The sequence below is a fragment of the Sorex araneus genome, chromosome 1, assembly GCF_027595985.1.
Source record: "Sorex araneus isolate mSorAra2 chromosome 1, mSorAra2.pri, whole genome shotgun sequence".
In the NCBI taxonomy this organism is placed as follows: Eukaryota; Metazoa; Chordata; class Mammalia; order Eulipotyphla; family Soricidae; genus Sorex; species Sorex araneus.
Genome location: NC_073302.1, coordinates 4,596,600 through 4,614,345, shown reverse-complemented (window position 1 = coordinate 4,614,345; position 17,746 = coordinate 4,596,600). Strand labels below are relative to the sequence as shown.

Sequence of the window (17,746 nt, the reverse complement as noted above, 5' to 3'; positions counted from 1 at the left end):
CCCCAGTTCAAGAAACTTTGAACTTTTTGCTTCGGGGTGACACCCACTGTGCTCAGGGCTTTCTCTGGCTCTGTGTTCAAGGGTTACACCCGACAGGGCTTGGGGATGGGTCCCGGTCGGCCGCACGGAAGGCCAGCGCCGGCCCCACCGTCAGTCTCTCCAGCCCCAGAGATTCTGAACTTTCAGCTGAGCAGCTGGCGGAGGTCTGGTGACGCAAAGGACTGGTCCCCTGAGTGGACGGCCCTCGGGGAAGGAGGAACAGTCACTTATCCCGCTCCCCCGAAGTCCGCATCTGTGTTCCAGCAAAGAGAGACCCAAATCCCCATCAGACTAAAATCTCGTTTTTAATCCGGTTGAATAGCCACATCACCCCCTCCGCCCCTTTAAAGGGCTCTGCTGGACTAAGGGATTAGGTTCTATTCAAGGGCCAGGGTGCCAGCATGTGATTCTGGGGAACCAGGACCGAAGCGGTCCCAGGGCAGGGCGGGCACACGAAGGCACGGACTTACAGGTTAACTGGTTTGCACACAGGCAGCAGTGATCAGAGGTCAAAGGTTGCCCCATCGCTGCCTTTTGTATCACCAGGTGTGTCAGGTAGGTACAAGATAACGCGATGGGTAAGGATTCTACTGCGTGGTAACTTTATGGCGGTCTCAGCCCTCCCGCGCCAGATCAGTGACCCGATAGAGGTGAAAAGACAAACAAACAAACCAACAAACAAAAAAAACCCGCAGCTGTTCGGGCCGGCTGCCGGCAGAATCGGGCTCCAAGCTCCGCATGCCCACACCCAGATGGGCCAGCAGCCCGGCACCCTATCAGGGTCTGCCCCCGGGCGCACCTCTCTGCCCCCGGCCCGGGCGTGGCACGGAGCCGGTGCCAAGCTCGGCCCGGCCTGGGCGCGGTCCGAAATCTGCGCGGCCGGGGCGCGCGCGCGGGGCTGCGCGCGGGGCGGGGCGCGCGGGGCGGGGGTCCCGGCGCCGGGTGTGTGTGTGGGGCGGGGGGGGCTCGGCCGGCGGACTACAAGTCCCGGCGTGCCGCGGGGCGGGCGGCGCCGGGCTCGGGGCTGCGCTGCCGCGGGCTCTGCGGCTCGGCGGCCGCGGGGCAGGCGCGCGAGGCGGTGCCGCGGGCCGGCGCGGCCGGTTTCGGGCGCGGGCGGCGGGGGCGGAGCGCGCGGGCGGCGGCGGGCGGGGCGCGGCGGGCGCGGGGCGGGCGGCCGGGCCATGCAGGGCGCGCGGCGGGCGCGGCGCGGCTGAGAGCGGCTCTGCAGCCGGGCCGATCGCGACGGGCGCCGCGCGGCGGGGCCGACGCCGGTGAGCCGGGCCGGGCGGGCCGGGCCGGGCCGGGGCGGGCGGCCGGGCCGGGACCGGGCCGGGGCCGCGGGGGGCGCGCCCTGCGCTGCTGCGGGCGCGGGCATCCCGCCCGCCTCCCCGCCCGCGATCGCCACCTGTCCGGTCCGGGCGGGGGGGCGCGCGGAGGTCCGCGGGCCTCGGACCCCGGGGCCTGGGGGTCGGGGACGCGGGGCGGCCCCCGCCGGGGCGGGGGGAACGGTTGCGGGCGTCGGTGGTCCAGCGCTGGGCGCTATCGCGCGGCGGACACGCTCCCGCTCCATCCCGCCCGTGACCTTCAGCCCCTCGGCGGGGCGCGGGGCCCCGGCGGAGAGCGGCCGCCGCCTCTGCCCGGGCCCGGGGCGCCGCAGCCCGGCCGGGACCCCCGCGCCCCGAGACCCCCGCCGCGGAGCCCGACGCGGCGGCGGTGCCGAGAGCGGCCCGGGGAGGCGCCCCCTGCCCCGCGCCCCCTTCCGCGGGCACCTTCCCCCCCCACCTGGGCGGTCACCTCTCCGCACCTCGCGCCCGAACCTGTTTGCTCGGTCGCCCTCTATGGGCCGCACGGAGGCACGGCGCTGCCCTGCTTGGGGCCACAGCGAGCCGGGCCCCTTCCCCACGGGATAGGCTCGGGTGTGGCCGGGTGGTCCCCAGCTCTCCCCTGTGCTTTGGGTGGGCAGCGGGGCCGGGGCTCCTGTGTTGGCGCCGCCCAGCCCAGGCCACTAAGGCGGCAGGCTTCAGAGGCGGCTCCCAGTCGGGACTGGAGAAGTCTGAGTGAGGGTATACATGTACCCATTCCATAGTGGGGAAGAGTGAGGCCTCCAGTGCCTAAGGGACTTGCCGGTGTCCCCGGGGAGGTACAGATGTGTGACCTTGAGGTTGGAGCCTCGGAGCTCACACCTGGAACAGTGGTGGTTTGTGCACCTGAGGCTCCCGCAGCCTGGCCAGGGGGCCCGGGTCAGGAGGGCAAGGTCTGATGGGATGTGGCCCCCGGGAGAGGGGGGACCCAGACATCTCGGGGCTCACCGCCTGCCCTGTGCCCACAGGCCACAATGCTCCTCGGGGCGTCCCTGCTGGGCCTGGTCCTGGTCTCCAGGCTGGTGCTGAAGCTGCCCTGGACCCAGGTGGGCTGCTCCGTGCTGCTGCTGTACCTGGGCTCCGGCGGCTGGCGCTTCGTGCGGGTCTTCATCAAGACCATCCGGCGCGATGTCTTGTGAGTATCTCCCTGGGGTCCCCCCGCGCCACGTCCCCAGACCAGACCCCCTGGCCTGGACCGTGCAGGGCTGTTCAGGTCCCCAGATCGCGCCTTCTGTTCCCATCTCTGACCTTGGTCCCCAGGGCCTCCACATCCCTGGTCAGAGCCTCCTGGTAGAGGAGCCTTGGCCCAGCGGGGAGGGCACTGGCCTTGCCTGCCGCCGGCCCGGGCTCTATCCCCAGCCTCCCGTATGCTCCTCTGAGCACCACCAGGGAGTGGTTCCTGAGTGAGGACCGGCTGGGACCCTTGGTGCGGCCCAAAAGCAAAGAAAAAAAAAAGTCTCGTGGAGTCTCCTTAGCTCGGCCTGGAGCTTCCGCTCGCATGCAGCTGAGCTGGGTTCAGTCCCCGGCACCCCACCCCTCCCTCGGGTCTCTGAGCCTGCCAGGAGTGATCCCTGAGCACGGAGCCAGGAGTAAGCCCTGAGCACAGCTGGATACAGCTCCCGAAAAGATACAAACCCAGTATAGTGGGCTGGGCCAGACTCTGCCCCCCCGGGCGTGTCGAGCTGCCAGGAGGCCCGTCTCGCTGGTGCCAGCCAGGGGGACACCGCAGGGGGAGGCCAGCGGGAGGCCGAGGCCGCTGAGGGCGGGAGCGAGTCCAGCGCGAAGCAAACGTCTGGGCGAACCCACAGAGAAAAGCTGTTCTGGGCCAGAGCCCTCCCCGGCTCGGGGGGCCGGAAAGGGGACCACCGGGTCTGCACGTGGGCACCTGTCCGGGAGCAAGGATGGGAGGGCCGGGACAGGCAGTGCCGTGGGGGACGCCAGCAGAGGGGGCTTAGCACGGACTCTGAGCCAGTCACAGGAGGAGGTTCTGGGGAACCCCGTGGGAAGGGGCCCCCTAGGGCCCCCCGGGGAGCCTGGAGCACGGAGCAGGGACCCGGCCAGGCCTCGTAGAGCACAAGGCGTTGGGGCCCGGTGTCTGTTTCGGGGGCGGGGCGGAAAGCCGAAGAAGAGAGCATCAGCTGGCGGAGGCCGGGCGCGGGGGTCCCGGGGGTCAGAGTGGGCAGGGGTGGGGCGGGATAGGGGGCAGCTGCCCAGATTCCTCAAATGTATTGAATATCTCTCTCAGCCGGACACTGAGTCACCCTCGGGATAAGGAGGTGGCCAGGGCGCCCAGACAAAGGCGGACTCGGTCTTCTCTTTGCCTTGGCCCCGGGGGCTGGGCAGCCGTGGGTGGCCCCGAGCCCGGCCCAGTGCCCTGCGGGGCTGGACGGGGCAGTGCCCTCGGTGGGGTTTAGAGGCCGTCATCGCGTGCGCCCCGGGGCCCCAGAGCCCGGGGTTCCGGGCTCAGCTTGAGGGCTGGCGGGCCGAGCGCTGGTGGTCATGACACTCCCCCTCTCCCACAAAGCCCAGCCCCCCCCTTCAGCCTGGGGTCCTGGGTCCCGCCGCAGCTGCCCCCTCTCTCCACAGCGGCGGCATGGTGCTCCTGAGGGTAAAGGGCAAAGTGCGGCGCTACCTGCGGGACCAGTGCACGGTGCCCGTCCTGTTCGCCCGCACGGTCCGGCGCCACCCCGACAAGACGGCCCTGATCTTCGAGGGCACCGATGCCCACTGGACCTTCCGCCAGCTGGATGAGTACTCCAGCGGCGTGGCCAACTTCCTGCAGGCCCAGGGCCTGGCCTCGGGCGATGTGGCCGCGCTCTTCATGGAGAACCGCAACGAGTTTGTGGGCCTGTGGCTGGGCATGGCCAAGCTGGGCGTGGAGGCGGCGCTCATCAACACCAACCTCCGGCGGGACGCGCTGCGGCACTGCCTCGCCACCTCCCGGGCGCGCGCCCTGGTCTTCGGCAGCGAGATGGCCCCAGGTGAGCCGGGGCTGGGGGTGGGGGCACAGCCGCAGGCCGGACTCGGGAGCCCGGGGGTCTGGGCTCCCCCAGGTCAGCTTGAGATGCCAAGAACGCAGCCCTCGGCCCTGCCTCAGTTTCTCCCGTAGCTCTCACCTCACAGCCCCTGCAGGAGGTGTGATGAGCCCCCGCCCGGCCCCTGCCCAGGGCGTCTCTGCCCACCTAGGAGTGGGCACCTGGGCGCAGACGGGGCTCCCTGCCCTGCCCTGCTCTCCCTTCCCTGGGCCCCGCTGGGCCGGCGAGCGGGGTGCTGGCCGGGCGGCGGTTGGCAGCTTGGCGTTTGAGGACGCGGAGGGTCAGGGGGGCGGGGGTGGGGAGGCGCTGTCCTCAGGGCTCGGTGCCGGACGCCAAGATTCGATCCCAGGCTGCCCCGCAGTGGCCTGGTGCGTGTCCAAGCGCTGCTGTGGCGCGTGGGGGTGCCGGGCAGCGAGGGTGAAGGAGGACGGACACGGCGAGGGCGAGGCCTGCGGGGGGAGGAGGTGGCCCGAGCCTGAGCCTGGGTGCGGGGGGGATCTGGGCACAGATAGCCCGGGGCCTGCGGGGGGCTTGGGTCCCAGCACCGCCCGGGGAGCCCCCAAACTGCGAGAGGGGACCCTCCCATACTGTCGGGGACAGCCCAGCCCCCAAAGCCAAGCCCCCACGCTGCAGGGAGGCCAGAGGGGCCGTGGCTGGCCCCCTGACCGCCGTGCTCGGGCCTGACTCCTCGTCTGCGAAATGGGCGGCGGTGGGCAGGGCCGGAACCCACGCCCGCGGCTGGTGAGACCAGGCAGCGGCTCTGTTCCGTCGGCTGAGCGTCCCTGTGTCCTCCGCAGCTGTCCTCGAGATTCAGGCCAGCCTGGACCCCGCACTCAGCCTCTTCTGCTCGGGCCCCTGGGATCCCAGCGCCGTGCCCAGCAGCACGCGGCACCTGGACCCCCTGCTGGAGGACGCCCCCAAGCACCAGCCCAGCCGCCCCAGCAAGGGCTTCACAGGTGGGCCCCGACCTCTGGCTCTTCCGCGTACTTGACCGGGGTCCCCCTCTGCCCCCCTGGGGCTGCCCGCGCTGTGAGTCGAGCCCCCGGTGTGCGCCCTAGAGACCCCATGCCCACGGGCTCCAGCTCACGCCTCTGTTGCACAGACATTCCTTGGTGACCGGTGCGGGTGGGGTCCCCAGGGGGGCGGCGGGGGGACCCTGCTTGGCCTGAGTTGCAGTTGGGCTACTGCGAGCCCCCCCCACCCTCCCCTGCCCTCCAGCTTGCCTCTGGGGGTGCAGGGGGGGCTCCCAGGAGCTGGGCTGAGTCCCCAAGTTGGCGTCAGGCTCCGGGGCCCCCTCAGCCACGGTCTTGCAGGGGCTGCTGGTTCCGTGGGAGTTTGGGGAGTGGGTGTGTGGCAGGAGTGCATCGGGGCCGTCCTCGGCCCTGTCACTGCGGCTCCCGGGTGGTCTGGTAGCCATTTCGGGGAGCCCTGTCTCCACCCCCAGCAGTCCGGGCTCCCCTGGGGAGCACCGCCCTGGTGGAGAGCACACACGGGCACGCCCCAGTGAGTCCCAGCGGGCCTCCTGCGCGGGTCTGGCGGGGTGGGACAGCGTGCAAAGGCGGGGGGCAGGGTGCTGGGGTCAGGGACAGTGGCCACAGCTGCACAGCCCCCCTCGCCCCTTCCTGGGGCAGCCTCTGCCTCCTGTGAGGTGCGGGGTGGGGGGGGGAATGTGCCAGTCTGTCGGGGGTTCGAGGGTAGGGAGTGTGAAAGAGACGGACAGGCTGGGTAGGGGGCTCAGGCAACGTCACTTTCTGCAGCTCAAGCCCCCCACTCTCGGCGCTCCACCTGGGGTTCCCTGGTGTCTCCCCCCCCCCCGCCCCCGCCAGGCCTCGTGCTCAGGCTGCTGAGACCTTCCTGCTGGTCCCCTGGACTGGGCGGGGCCGGGCGCCCAGGAAATGGGGGTTGGAGGGACAGGTGCAGGTGCTCCCCAGGGCCGAGCCCCACGCTGGCTGGGTCATCAGGACGGGCTCCCTGGGGGAGGTGTGGCGGCACACACCGGTGTCTGCCCATCCCAGCTGCTCCCTCGTCTGTTTCCCGCAGACAAGCTCTTCTACATCTACACGTCGGGCACCACAGGGCTCCCCAAGGCCGCCATCGTGGTGCACAGCAGGTAGGAGGCAGGTGGGGTGTCGGGCGGGGGGCGGGGTCCTGCAGCCCTGGGCACTCACGCCGCCTCTGCCCGGCAGGTACTACCGCATGGCCGCGCTGGTGTACTACGGCTTCCGCATGCGGCCGGACGACATCGTCTATGACTGTCTGCCCCTCTACCACTCGGCAGGTGACCGGCGCAGGCGCAGGCGCGGCCCCTGGCAGCTGTGCCCCGTGCCACAGACCCCACACCGCCAGCTTTAGTTTGCGTGCCGCCCGTGTGGGCCTAGCCGCTCGTTCCACGCCAGGGCGGTAAAGGGTCACGGGCAGGCCAGATCCGTGTTTGCGCGTTGGTCCTAGGATGGGCCCCAGAGTGTCATCCCAGCAGACAGGCATGGGAAGGCGGCGGGGAACAGCCCTGTTGGGCTTCCTGGAGGAGGTGTGTCAGGACTGGCTGAAGGGAGGCCCAGAAACTGAGGTCACCTGCATGTCCCCCACCCCCAGCTGAGGGTCATTCCAGGAAGGGGAGCAGGAGCTGAGGGTCGGAGCTGGCCGGGGCTTCCCGGGGGCCGTGCTGGGAGAAGATGCTGGACCCTATAGATGCCTTGGAGTGACGGGCTGGACGGGGAGGCCCTGGGGGGGGCCCCCCGGCTGCTGACCCCTGTGCCCGCCCTCAGGGAACATCGTGGGCATCGGGCAGTGCCTGATCCACGGCATGACCGTGGTGATCCGGAAGAAGTTCTCGGCCTCGCGCTTCTGGGACGACTGTGTCAAGTACAACTGCACCGTGAGTGGCGGGGTGGGGGCGCCCCGCGAGCCCGGAGGGGGCCCCTGCCCGTGCAGCAGCCCCCCTCACGCCAGCGCCCCCTCCCCCCAGATCGTGCAGTACATCGGGGAGCTCTGCCGCTACCTCCTGAACCAGCCGCCCCGGGAGGCGGAGACGCAGCACCGCGTGCGCATGGCGCTGGGCAACGGCCTCCGGCAGTCCATCTGGACAGACTTCTCCAGCCGCTTCCGCATCCCCCAGGTGGCCGAGTTCTACGGGGCCACCGAGTGCAACTGCAGCCTGGGCAACTTCGACAGCCAGGTGCGGCGGCGGGCACAGCGGGCAGGTGGGGCGGGGGCTGGGCGGGCACAAAGGTGGGCACCACTGGGCAGGTGGGGCAGGGGCAGGGCGGGCACAGCCGGGCAGGTGGGGCGGGAGCAGGGCGGGCACCGCCGGGCAGGTGGGGTGGGGCCATTGGCAGGCAGAGCGGGCAGCTGGGGGTGGCACGGAGCCAGGCGCTCTCCAGGTGGCGCATGGGTGCACCCCGGCCTTGACCTTCGCAGGTGGGCGCCTGTGGCTTCAACAGCCGCATCCTGTCCTTCGTGTACCCCATCCGGCTGGTGCGTGTCAACGAGGACACCATGGAGCTGATCCGAGGGCCCGACGGCGTCTGCATTCCCTGCCAGCCAGGTCTGCACCGGGGCTGGGACGGGGGTCAAAGGCAGACGAGGGGGCTGGAGCGATAGCACAGCGGGGAGGGCGTTTGCCCTGCACGCGGCTGACCCAGGTTCGATTCCCAGCATCCCATAGGGTCCCCCGAGCACCGCCAGGAGTCATTCCTGAGTGCAGAGCCAGGAGTGACCCCTGAGCATTGCTGGGTGTGACCCCCCAAAAAAAGAAAGGTGGACGAAGTGATCAGGGGGAAGGGCCGGAAAGCTGCGGGGTGGGGGGTGTTTCTCTGGCCAGTGGCCCCGGCCAGCTCCTCCCTCAGGGCTCTGAGCCCTTTTTTCACTTGCCTACTCGCCCCCCATGTACCCATTGACCACCCGTCCGCTCATCAGTTTGTCCTTCCATCCACCCTCCGCTCTCCACCCTTCCACCATCTACTCACGTCCACCTGTCTGTTCATCCATCTGTCCAGCATCTGCCCCTTGTCCATCCATCTGTTCACCCATCCGCCTGTTTCTCCGCTGTCTGCCCACTAGCTGCCAACTTAACCACCACCCACTTATCCCCCCCTCCCTCCTGCCTGTCTGTCTGTTCACCAGCTGTCTGGCCACATCTACCTGCCCACTGCCCACCTGTCCATCCCTGGAGGTTTGTGTTGAAGACCCCAGGTTCGGGCCTGGCCCCACTCTCAGTTCTGCCCATTTGCAGATGGAGCAGGTGACAGCCCCACCTAGGGGCCGTCCTGAGGATTGCGGGCTGTGGCGAAGGCGCGCAGGGCTGGGGCAGGAGCGCCCGCCTGGCTCGCTCAGGGGCCCAGGTTCCTGGCATGGCCTCCCAGGAACTGCCGGGCAGAGCCCTTGTGGTCCCCAGTGACTCTGGGGACACCCCCCAAAAAGGAAGGAACCTATAAAGCTTGGGACAAAGGGATGATTTGAGTGACAGCGCATGATCCCCAGCACCTCTCAGGACCCCCGAGCCCCTTGGGGGTGGTCCCGCGGCTGCTGAGCATGGGCACGGGAGGGGGGGAGACGCCCCTCTAAAGACGTCCCTCTGAGGTAGACAGAACAAAAGGGCCAGCTGATTAGAATAGCAGCGCAGGCGCCTTCCCCGCTCTCACGGACCCGCCCAGGCTGCCCAGGGCCCCCAGGGCCTGCCAGGAGTGAGCCCCAAGCACTGCTGGGTGTGGCCCCCAGACCCAAAAAAAGTGGGAAAGAAAATAAATAACAAGAAGCTACCAGGGCTGGAGTGATAGCACAGCAGGTAGGGCATTTGCCTTGCATGGGGCCGACCCGGGTTCGAATCCCAGCATCCCATATGGTCCCTTGAGCACCGCCAGGAGTAATTCCTGAGTGCAGAGCCAGGAGTAACCCCTGTGCATCGCCGGGTGTGACCCAAAAAGCAAAAAAAAAAGAAGCTACAAACCTCCTTGAGCAGAGGCGCGCCCAGGAGGTGTGGCCTGGCCGGCTGCCCTGGCCGCACCGGGCCCCCGAGGGGGACAGCTTCTTCCTCCATCATCCCCCCCCCCCAGACAGTCCCCCGAGCCCGGGGCACCCAGGCAGGGAGACGCCCAGTGTCGGGGAAACTGAGCACTGTGGGATGTGCAGGTGCAGAGAGCAGGGCGGGGGGTGGTAGAGGAGCCCCCAGGACACCCGAGCCCTCCCCCCCAGGTGAGCCGGGCCAGCTGGTGGGCCGCATCATCCAGCAGGACCCTCTGCGGCGCTTCGACGGCTACCTCAACCAGGGCGCCAGCAGCAAGAAGATCGCCAGAGATGTCTTCAAGAAGGGGGACCAGGCCTACCTCACGGGTGGGTGGGCGCCCGGGGGGGCGGAGGAGGAGGAAGGGAAGGGCCCCCCCGTGCCGTGCCCACCTCCTGACTGCCCGGCCCATGCCTCGTGTCCCCCGCTCCCAGGCGACGTGCTGGTCATGGACGAGCTGGGCTACCTGTACTTCCGGGACCGCACCGGGGACACCTTCCGCTGGAAGGGCGAGAACGTGTCCACCACCGAGGTGGAGGGCACCCTCAGCCGCCTGCTGGACATGGCTGACGTGGCGGTGTACGGCGTGGAGGTGCCAGGTAGCGTGAGGTGTGGGCCGGGGGGCCGGGGAGACCCCCCCCACTCCCTCGGGGCCGCTGCCCGCCCCTCACCGCCGGGTGGGCCTGCCTGTGTCCCCAGGCACCGAGGGCCGGGCCGGCATGGCAGCCGTGGCCAACCCCGCGGGCACCTGCGACCTGGAGCAGTTTGCACAGCGCCTGGAGAAGGAGCTGCCGCTCTACGCGCGCCCCATCTTCCTGCGCTTCCTCCCCGAGCTGCACAAGACAGGTGCGGCCGCGCCCCGGGAAGGCCTGGCGGGAGGGGGGCCCCCTGGAGCCGGGAACCACGTGGTCAGTGGCTTGGGCGGGGCGTGGCCAGTGCTGTTCTCCCGTCCCTTCCTCGGCGGCCCTCAGTAGGCTGGGAGATCCTGGCCCCGCCCCCCTACCCCCCCACCCCGCCTCTCTCCCTTGCTTCTGCCCCAGGACACGGGCCCAGGGAGCCCCAAGACTGGGGGCTCCCCAAGCACTGGCCAGCAGCTCCGACTTTGCCCAGGAAGGGCCGGGCCAGGGTTTGCTGCAGAGACCCCCCTGCAGCCCCTGAAAACCTGCTCAGGGCTGACTTGAAACAACTCACTGGGCCGAGAGATAGCACAGCGGGGAGGGCGTTTGCCTTGCACGCGGCCGACCCGGGTTCGATCCCCAGCATCCCGTTTGGTCCCCCCAGCATCGCCAGGAGTGATTCCTGAGTGCAGAGCCAGCAGTAAGACCTGAGCATCGCTGAGTGTGACCCAAAAAGGGAAAAAAAAAAACAAAAACAGTCCTCACTGAAGCCAGGGAGATCATACAGGGGTTAGGTGCTGGCGCTGCATGCGGGGACCCCCCTGTCCTCAGCAGGGTCCGCTGAGAGCCAGGATTGCCCCTGACCTCTGGTTTTGGTGTGGCCCCAAAACCAAACAGAAAGGCAAGGGGCCGGAGAGATAGTGCAGGGGGTGGGACACTCGCCTTGCACGCAGCCCCCAAGGTTCAGCCTCTGGCGCCCCGTATGGTCCCCTGGGTGCCAGGAGTGACCCCTGGGTGCAGAGCCCAGAGCATCGGCTGCTGTGCCCACCCCTCAGCCCTCCCACAGATGAGACTCGGCCCTTAGCCTTGCTTTCCCAGGGGGCTCGGCCATGGGGGCAGTGCGGCGGCCTCCTGGGCCCAGCCCGGCCTCACCCGGATCCCGCAGGGCTGCCCGGCCCCCTGCCTGTGTCCCTGCCTGCCCCGGCCAGCGGCTGTGGGGCATGTGACGCGTGGCCAGTGTGACCGGCAGCGGAGTCCGGAGACTGGACTCACTTTGGTGTGTCTGGGGCTTGGGGGCCACACTCGGCCCCGGCTCAGGGCTTCGGGGTTTGTCCCGGCAGTGCTGGGGGGCTCCGCTCTGTGTCTCCTGCCTGCAAAGCGGGGCTCAGCCCCCTGAGCCACCCCCCGCCCCAGCGTCACCTCACCTCCTGCCCTGGCTCTCCAGCCCCTCCACTCTCACAGACCCCAGGCCCCCTCCTGTGGCTTCTGGGCCTTCCGGGGCGTGCCAGAGCCTGGGGTCTCACACGGGCAGCTCTGCCGGGTGCTCTCAGGTGAAGGGTCACACTCAGCAGTGCTCAGGGGCCACTCCTGGCTCTGTGCTCAGTGCTCGCTGCTGGCAGTGCTCACTCAGGGCGACCCTATGTGACGCCGGCATCAAGCCCGGGCTGGCCTGCTGCAAGGCCGGCGCCTTGTCCCCATCCTGCCTGTCCGGCGTCTGCCATGTACCTGGCTCTGGCCATCACGGCCCATCACAGTTTCTCCTGCCCGAGCAGGGCCCCGCACACGGCCCAAGATACTACTCAGCCCAGCAGCGCGTTGTCTCGGGCGGGCCAGTGGGACGGGGGGCGCTGTGGGCGGGACTCGCTGCTCAGGCCGCCGTCCCGAGCTGGGCACCTGCACACGCAGGGGCGGCCCCTGACCCCCTCCCCCCGGGCCCCCAGGGACCTACAAGCTGCAGAAGACGGAGCTGCGGAAGGAGGCCTTCAACCCGGCCGCGGTGAAAGACCCGCTCTTCTACCTGGACGCCCGCAGGGGCCGCTACGTGCCGCTGGACCAGGCGGCCTACGCGCGCATCCAGGCGGGCGAGGAGAAGCTGTGAGCCCGCGGCCGCGCCAGCCACACCAAAGCACGCGGGGCCGGGGCCGGCTCTCCCCAAACTGCCAAGTGACTCACTGCCGCCTCTCCCCGCCCCCGGGGGGGCTTTCCGTGAAAGCCAGTGGCCGAAGTGATGTCTTGGGGCCCTCCTGGCAAGGCCCCCTGCACCCCAGGCGGAGACTGACTGGCCCCAGAGGCTGAGGCCTTGGGTCCGAGCAGGGGGGAGGCGGGTCACCGGGCTCTTCCCAAGCCGGGGCCCCCCCCCCGGCACTGAAGCCCCCCCAGACTCAGGAGGCTGGCAGAGTGCGGGGAGGGGCTGGGGCCCGCAGAGGGTCCTGACCCCGCCCCCAGCTGCCCCCGCGTCCCTCTGCCCAGCCTGCAGATCCCCAGCCCATCACCCCCGTGGCCACCAGGCTGTCCCGCGGGCCGGGCCGTCGTGCCGGTGGGTCTGTCCCCACCGCCGCCCCCATCTCAGGCCTGGCCTGGCAGCGAGGAGGGGTGGGAGGCACTCAGGGGCCAATAAACTCTGCCTTGACCCCCAGCCTGTGTGCTGTGCCTGGTGCCCCCACTTGCCCCTTCCTTCCCCGGCCCGGATTTGGAGGGACGTCGGAGACCTCACAGTGCCCCCCAGGAGCCGGTGGCTGTGTGCAAGGGGCCGGTCACTGAACAGAGGGACACGGAGGGACCTGGGAGTAGCCGTGAGAAGGGGCGGCCACTGGGCTGAGCGCCGGGGCTCGGGCCCTATGCAGAGGCTCCAGCCCAGCCACCCGTGTCCCACACTGGGCTGCCTCTTCCCTGCTCTGCCGTCCCCATCCCCGCCCACCAGTTCCCGGGCTGAGGTCACTGCGCGCTGTGGGGGCTGGAATGCCCTCGAGTCCCCACCCCGCAGTGCCCCCATGCAGAGCGGAGCGCCTCCATTCCACGCGTGCCTGCCAGGCCGACTGTGGGCCACACCCTAGGCTGCCGCGGACCATGTGGGTGGAGGGTGGCCGGGACGGGGAAGCTTCGGTGCCTCCCAGGGGAGGGGCATGTGATCTGGGGCCTCGCTAGGGAGGGAGAGACCTCGGGGGAGGGGCCGGGGACGGCCGGGGCGGCTGTGCCCGGGAGTGACCAGCAGGGGGCGTGCGGTGCCCGGAGAATCCCATCCCGGCCCCGGGCAAAGTAAGGCCAGGTCAGCAGTTGGGGTCCACCCCTGCTGGTACGCAGGCGGGGGGCGGGGGGGGGCAGACCTCCTGGGGGGCTTTGATAGGGCTGTGAGGGATGGAAAGTTTGGCTTTTTCCTTCTCGGTTTTGGGCCACATCTAAAACGATCTCAACTCCTGGCTCTGTGCTCAGGGACCAGTCCTGGTGGTCCCCCGGGGCGGGGAGACCCTCTGGGGGTCGGCGATTGAACCTGGGCTGGCCAGTTTGGCTTCATATCCTAAACCCGTATCGGTGAGTGGTCTCCGGGGGCCCCTCCAGATTGGACACAGCTCCCCGAGAGGCGGTATGGGGCAGTGACCAAGAGTACCAGCTTAGTAGGGAAGACAGCGCAGTGAGCTGGGACTTAGACCTTTTGGGGGAGAGGAGGGGGCTCCACCCAGTGGTCTTCAGAGGTCACCCCTGACTGCTCAGTGGGCCGTAGGTGGCAAGCACCTTGCCCACTGCAGACCCAGAGCACCAGTTTCGCAGGCAGAAGACCTGGGTCGGGTCCCTGGCACCACATGGGCAGCCGAGCACTGAGTCAGGAGTCGATTCTGACGCGGGCAGGGCTAGTCCCTAAGACTGCCACGTGTCACTCCACAAGTTTCAGACGCTGCGTTTCAGTCCCTCGTCTAGCTGAGCCTGCAGACAGAAGTCCACGACCCAATCCCCAGCTTGGTGCCTGAATGGAGCAGGGGGGGCGTGAGTACCAGGCGTGCAGCTGAGCCCTGGCATGAGGGCGAGTTGGGCCGGGAGGAGGTTCAGTGGTCAAGCGTATCAGACTCAGTTTGATGATGGGCACCACTAAAAAAAAAAAATAAAGAGGGCCCAAGAGATAGGACAGAAGGTAGGGCACTTGCTGTGCACGTTGTAGCTTGACCCCTGGCACCCTACATGGTCCCGAGCCCCTGCCAGGAGTGATTCCTGAGCACAGAGCCAGGAGTAAGCCCTGAGCACTCCCAGGTGTGCCCCCACACACACACCACAAAAAAACATATATATATATATATATATAATAATCAGATTATATATATATATAATCAGGCGTTGGGGCTGGAGTGATAGGAGGGCAGGGAGGGCGTTTGTCTTTTTTTTTTTTTTAGGGAAGAATAAATTTTTATTGAAGTAGCATTGCATTTTGGTATATGTTTTACATTTGCATTATTATATATCAACATCTACATATAGTGCATTAAGTTCACACATTATTTTAAGCAATACTGCCCAATAAAAGTTTCAACAATGATGAAATTATTTTATATCTGCATTAAGCAGTATAATAGCCAATAACCACTTGTAGCTAACTGAGTACTTGAAATATGACTTACGGGACCTAGAAGCTGAGATTTAAGTTTTTTTTTTTTATTATTATTTTTTAATTTATTTATTTTTAATTAGAGAATCACCGTGAGGGTACAGTTACAGATTTATACACTTTTGTGCTTATATTTCCCTCATACAAAGTTCGGGAACCCATCCCTTCACCAGTGCCCATTCTCCACCACCCGTAAACCCAGTGTCCCTCCCACCCTCCCCAATCCCATCTCCCCCCCACCCCACCCTGCCACTGTGGCAAGGCATTCCCTTCTGTTCTCTCTCTCTAATTAGCTGTTGTGGTTTGCAATAAAGGTGTTGAGTGGCCGCTGTGCTCAGTCTCTAGCCCTCATTCAGCCCGCAACTCTCTTCCCCCACATGGAGGTTGACTCCATGGCTTCGAGGCTGGCCTCACGTTCCGGGGAAAGGTCAACTCAGAGAAGCGATCACCAACTACATTGTAGTCGAGGGCGTTTGTCTTGCATGTAGCCAACCCAGGCTGGATCCATGGCTTCCCATATGGTCCCCGGAGCACCGCCAGGAGTAATTCCTGAGTATAGAGGCAGGAGCTTCGTGGGTTCGTGCCCCACGTTGGGAGTGAGTTTTGGGCTGGAGCGATAGCACAGCGGGTAGGGCGTTTGCCATGCATGCGGCCAACCCAGGTTCGATTCCTCCGTCCCTCTCGGAGAGCCCGGCAAGCTACCCAGAGTATCCCGCCCGCACGGCAGAACCTGGCAAGCTCCCCGTGGCATATTCAATATGCCCAAACCAGTAACAGCACGTCTCACAATGGAGATGTTACTGGTACCCGCTCGAGCAAACCGATGAGCAATGGGGTGACAGTGATACAGTGATAGAGGCGGGAGGAACCCCTGCGCATCACCAGATGGGACCTAAAAAGCCAAACAAACAAAATCAGGTGAGAAGCCCCTAAACAAGGGGCAAGGGAGCCCCTTCCTGGTCTGTTGGAGATCATGTGATTCCCCCAGCCCCTGGGCCAGTAGAAGACCCCAGACCATTGTTTGGTTTGCCTCTCTGAGACGCAGAGTTTGCCTCTCTGCGTCTGCGCCCTCAGATTGCTTCACTCGGGGCAGGATCCAGCAGCTGCTGGCCTGGCTCCCGGGTCTGAGCGTCCACCTGGCCTGGACACAGATGTGTGAAGGGGGTCAGGTGGGACCAGGCGGCGATGGGGGATCCAGCCTGAGCCAGCCTGGGGCAGGGCAAGTACCTTAACCCCTGTAGGGTCGCTCCAGCCCTTCCACCAGGCACACACTAAACACCTCCAGGTGGGGTGCCTTGGAGAGTTAGATGGGGCCCTGGACCTGCCTCCTGGGCCCCACCCGGGGGTGAGGGGCAGGGAGACCAGCTGGGAAGCAGGGACTGGGTGCTGAGTAACTGAAGGGGCTTGTCCAGGAGCTGGAGGGGAGAATGTTCCAGTCCCGAGTGGGCGGGCCAGGCAGGGTTGCGGTGAGAAGGGAAGGGGGACCCCTTGGTAGCCCCTGAACCCGAAACCTTCCTTCCCGAGGCTGCTGGACGCCCCCCCCCCCCCCCCCCCCCCCCCCGCGCTCTGGCCCAGGCCACTTGGAGCAACCGAGGGACCGGCCGGCGGAGGTGCTCTGGGCCTGGCGCAGGGAGGAGGCTGGAAGGGCCGCGGACCGCGTCCCCGGAGGTCCCGCGCGCGCGCGCCCTCGGGGACAGGCAAGTGGCCGCGCTGGCCAGTGCTCGGCGGCCGTATCACTTTCAGCGGCTGGGAAGAAGGTTAAATACCTCGGCGGGGCCCATTGAGCGGCGGCGGCCGGGGAGGGGCCCGCGAGAGGCTTTCAAAGCGGGGCGGCCGCCGCCCCCCGGCCCCCTCCGGCCTAATGATATTCCCGGCCGGCCCCAGCTTTGGCGGCAGTTTAACCCGCGCCGGGCGGGTTCTTTTCTCACTGATCTCAGCTTGACACCCAATTAGCACAAGAATGGGAGGAGGAAGCCTGCGAGAGGCGCCTCCCAGCCTCCCGGGGCGCGCGGGGGCGCGGCGGGCAGACAAAGGGCAGCGCGCGGGGGCACCCGCGCCCTCGCTCCCCGCGCCCACCCCGCCTTTGTCCCTGGCCCAGCTTCAGAGGGGCCGGCCGGTCTGCTGCGGGGAGCCGGGTGGACCCCCCCCAAGACAGGCGAGTGGGTGACGGTGGACCCCACCGCCCACGACCGCTATGAGCAGCCAATCAGGTGGGGCCCGAGAGGGTCCCTGGAGGGGCCACATGGGAACCAACGCTGGCCCACGTCAAGTTAGCTGGACCCCCTGGACCAAGGTTCCCTAGGATGGGGGCCCTGAGCCGGGAGGGTGCTTGCCTGGCACGCGGCAGGCAGGTTTGAGCCTCACCAGAAGGGATTCATGAACAGACCCAGGGGTAAGCCCTGGGCATTACCAGATGTGGTCAATGCCCCCCAGTCAACCCCCTAATCCCCCCCAAAAAAAGCTCAAGAGATGGGGCAGGCTTGCAGCCTGAGAGATAGCACGGAGGGTACAGCCTTGGAGCTGAGCCGGTGCACTGCATGGTCTTCCATGCTGTCGGGAATGACCGACCCCTGAGCACCGCCTGGTGAAGCAATGCAGGTTAGATCCACCCGACAGAGAGCAAGCCAGGTGTCACCCATGCCCGGAAGTCAGGCCCCCGGAGACGGGGGCTGCAGGCCCCCCATACGGAGAAGAGGAAGCCTTCGCTCTTCTCTGGAGGACAGGCCCACTCCTGCACGAGTGCCTGCCCCTCGCCACTGCCACCTCCCACCATGCTTTTGTCCTTGGCTGAGGTGGTGGCATGGGGCCTCGCCGACCCCTCACGATCTTGCTGGCAGAGTGAACCCCACTTTATGGCTGCACCTTCCAGAACACCTCCCCATGCCCTTGGGAAGACAAGTCCAGCCCTGGCAGGAGATCAGAGAATGCGATTGTGGCCCAGCGGAGGGGACCCCCCCATCTCAAGGTCCCAGAATGTTCCACTCTGATGGGTGGGCTAAGACCAGAGCGAGGCAGGCCATTTGGTCAGCTCCCTGGATCTGGGCTCCAAGGGAGCGTCTGTCCTGGAGTTTAAACAGCGACGCCAATGCCAGAGGAGACCCTTT

General features: G+C 67.1%; 1 protein-coding gene across 1 annotated transcript; it reads left to right on the top strand.

Annotated features, from left to right (window-relative positions):
• The first annotated feature begins 1,185 nt into the window (after positions 1-1,185).
• Positions 1,186-12,702, top strand: SLC27A4 (solute carrier family 27 member 4). Its single transcript, XM_055119290.1, has 13 exons — positions 1,186-1,310; positions 2,369-2,535; positions 3,987-4,381; positions 5,233-5,391; positions 6,476-6,545; positions 6,622-6,713; positions 7,201-7,310; positions 7,401-7,610; positions 7,853-7,979; positions 9,626-9,763; positions 9,869-10,033; positions 10,134-10,280; positions 11,992-12,702. Exons 2-13 carry the CDS (start codon positions 2,375-2,377, stop codon positions 12,147-12,149), a joined length of 1,932 nt encoding a protein of 643 aa, XP_054975265.1. The 5' UTR covers positions 1,186-1,310; positions 2,369-2,374; the 3' UTR covers positions 12,150-12,702.
• The last annotated feature ends 5,044 nt before the right edge of the window (positions 12,703-17,746 follow it).

Coding starts and splice junctions, on each gene's coding strand:
- SLC27A4 (XM_055119290.1), top strand. CDS start 2,375: ATGCTCCTCGGGGCGTCCCTGCTGGGCCTGGTCCTGGTCTCCAGGCTG. Junction 5,392..6,475: donor CCCCAGCAAGGGCTTCACAG/GTGGGCCCCGAC, acceptor TGTTTCCCGCAG/ACAAGCTCTTCTACATCTAC. Junction 7,611..7,852: donor TGGGCAACTTCGACAGCCAG/GTGCGGCGGCGG, acceptor TGACCTTCGCAG/GTGGGCGCCTGTGGCTTCAA.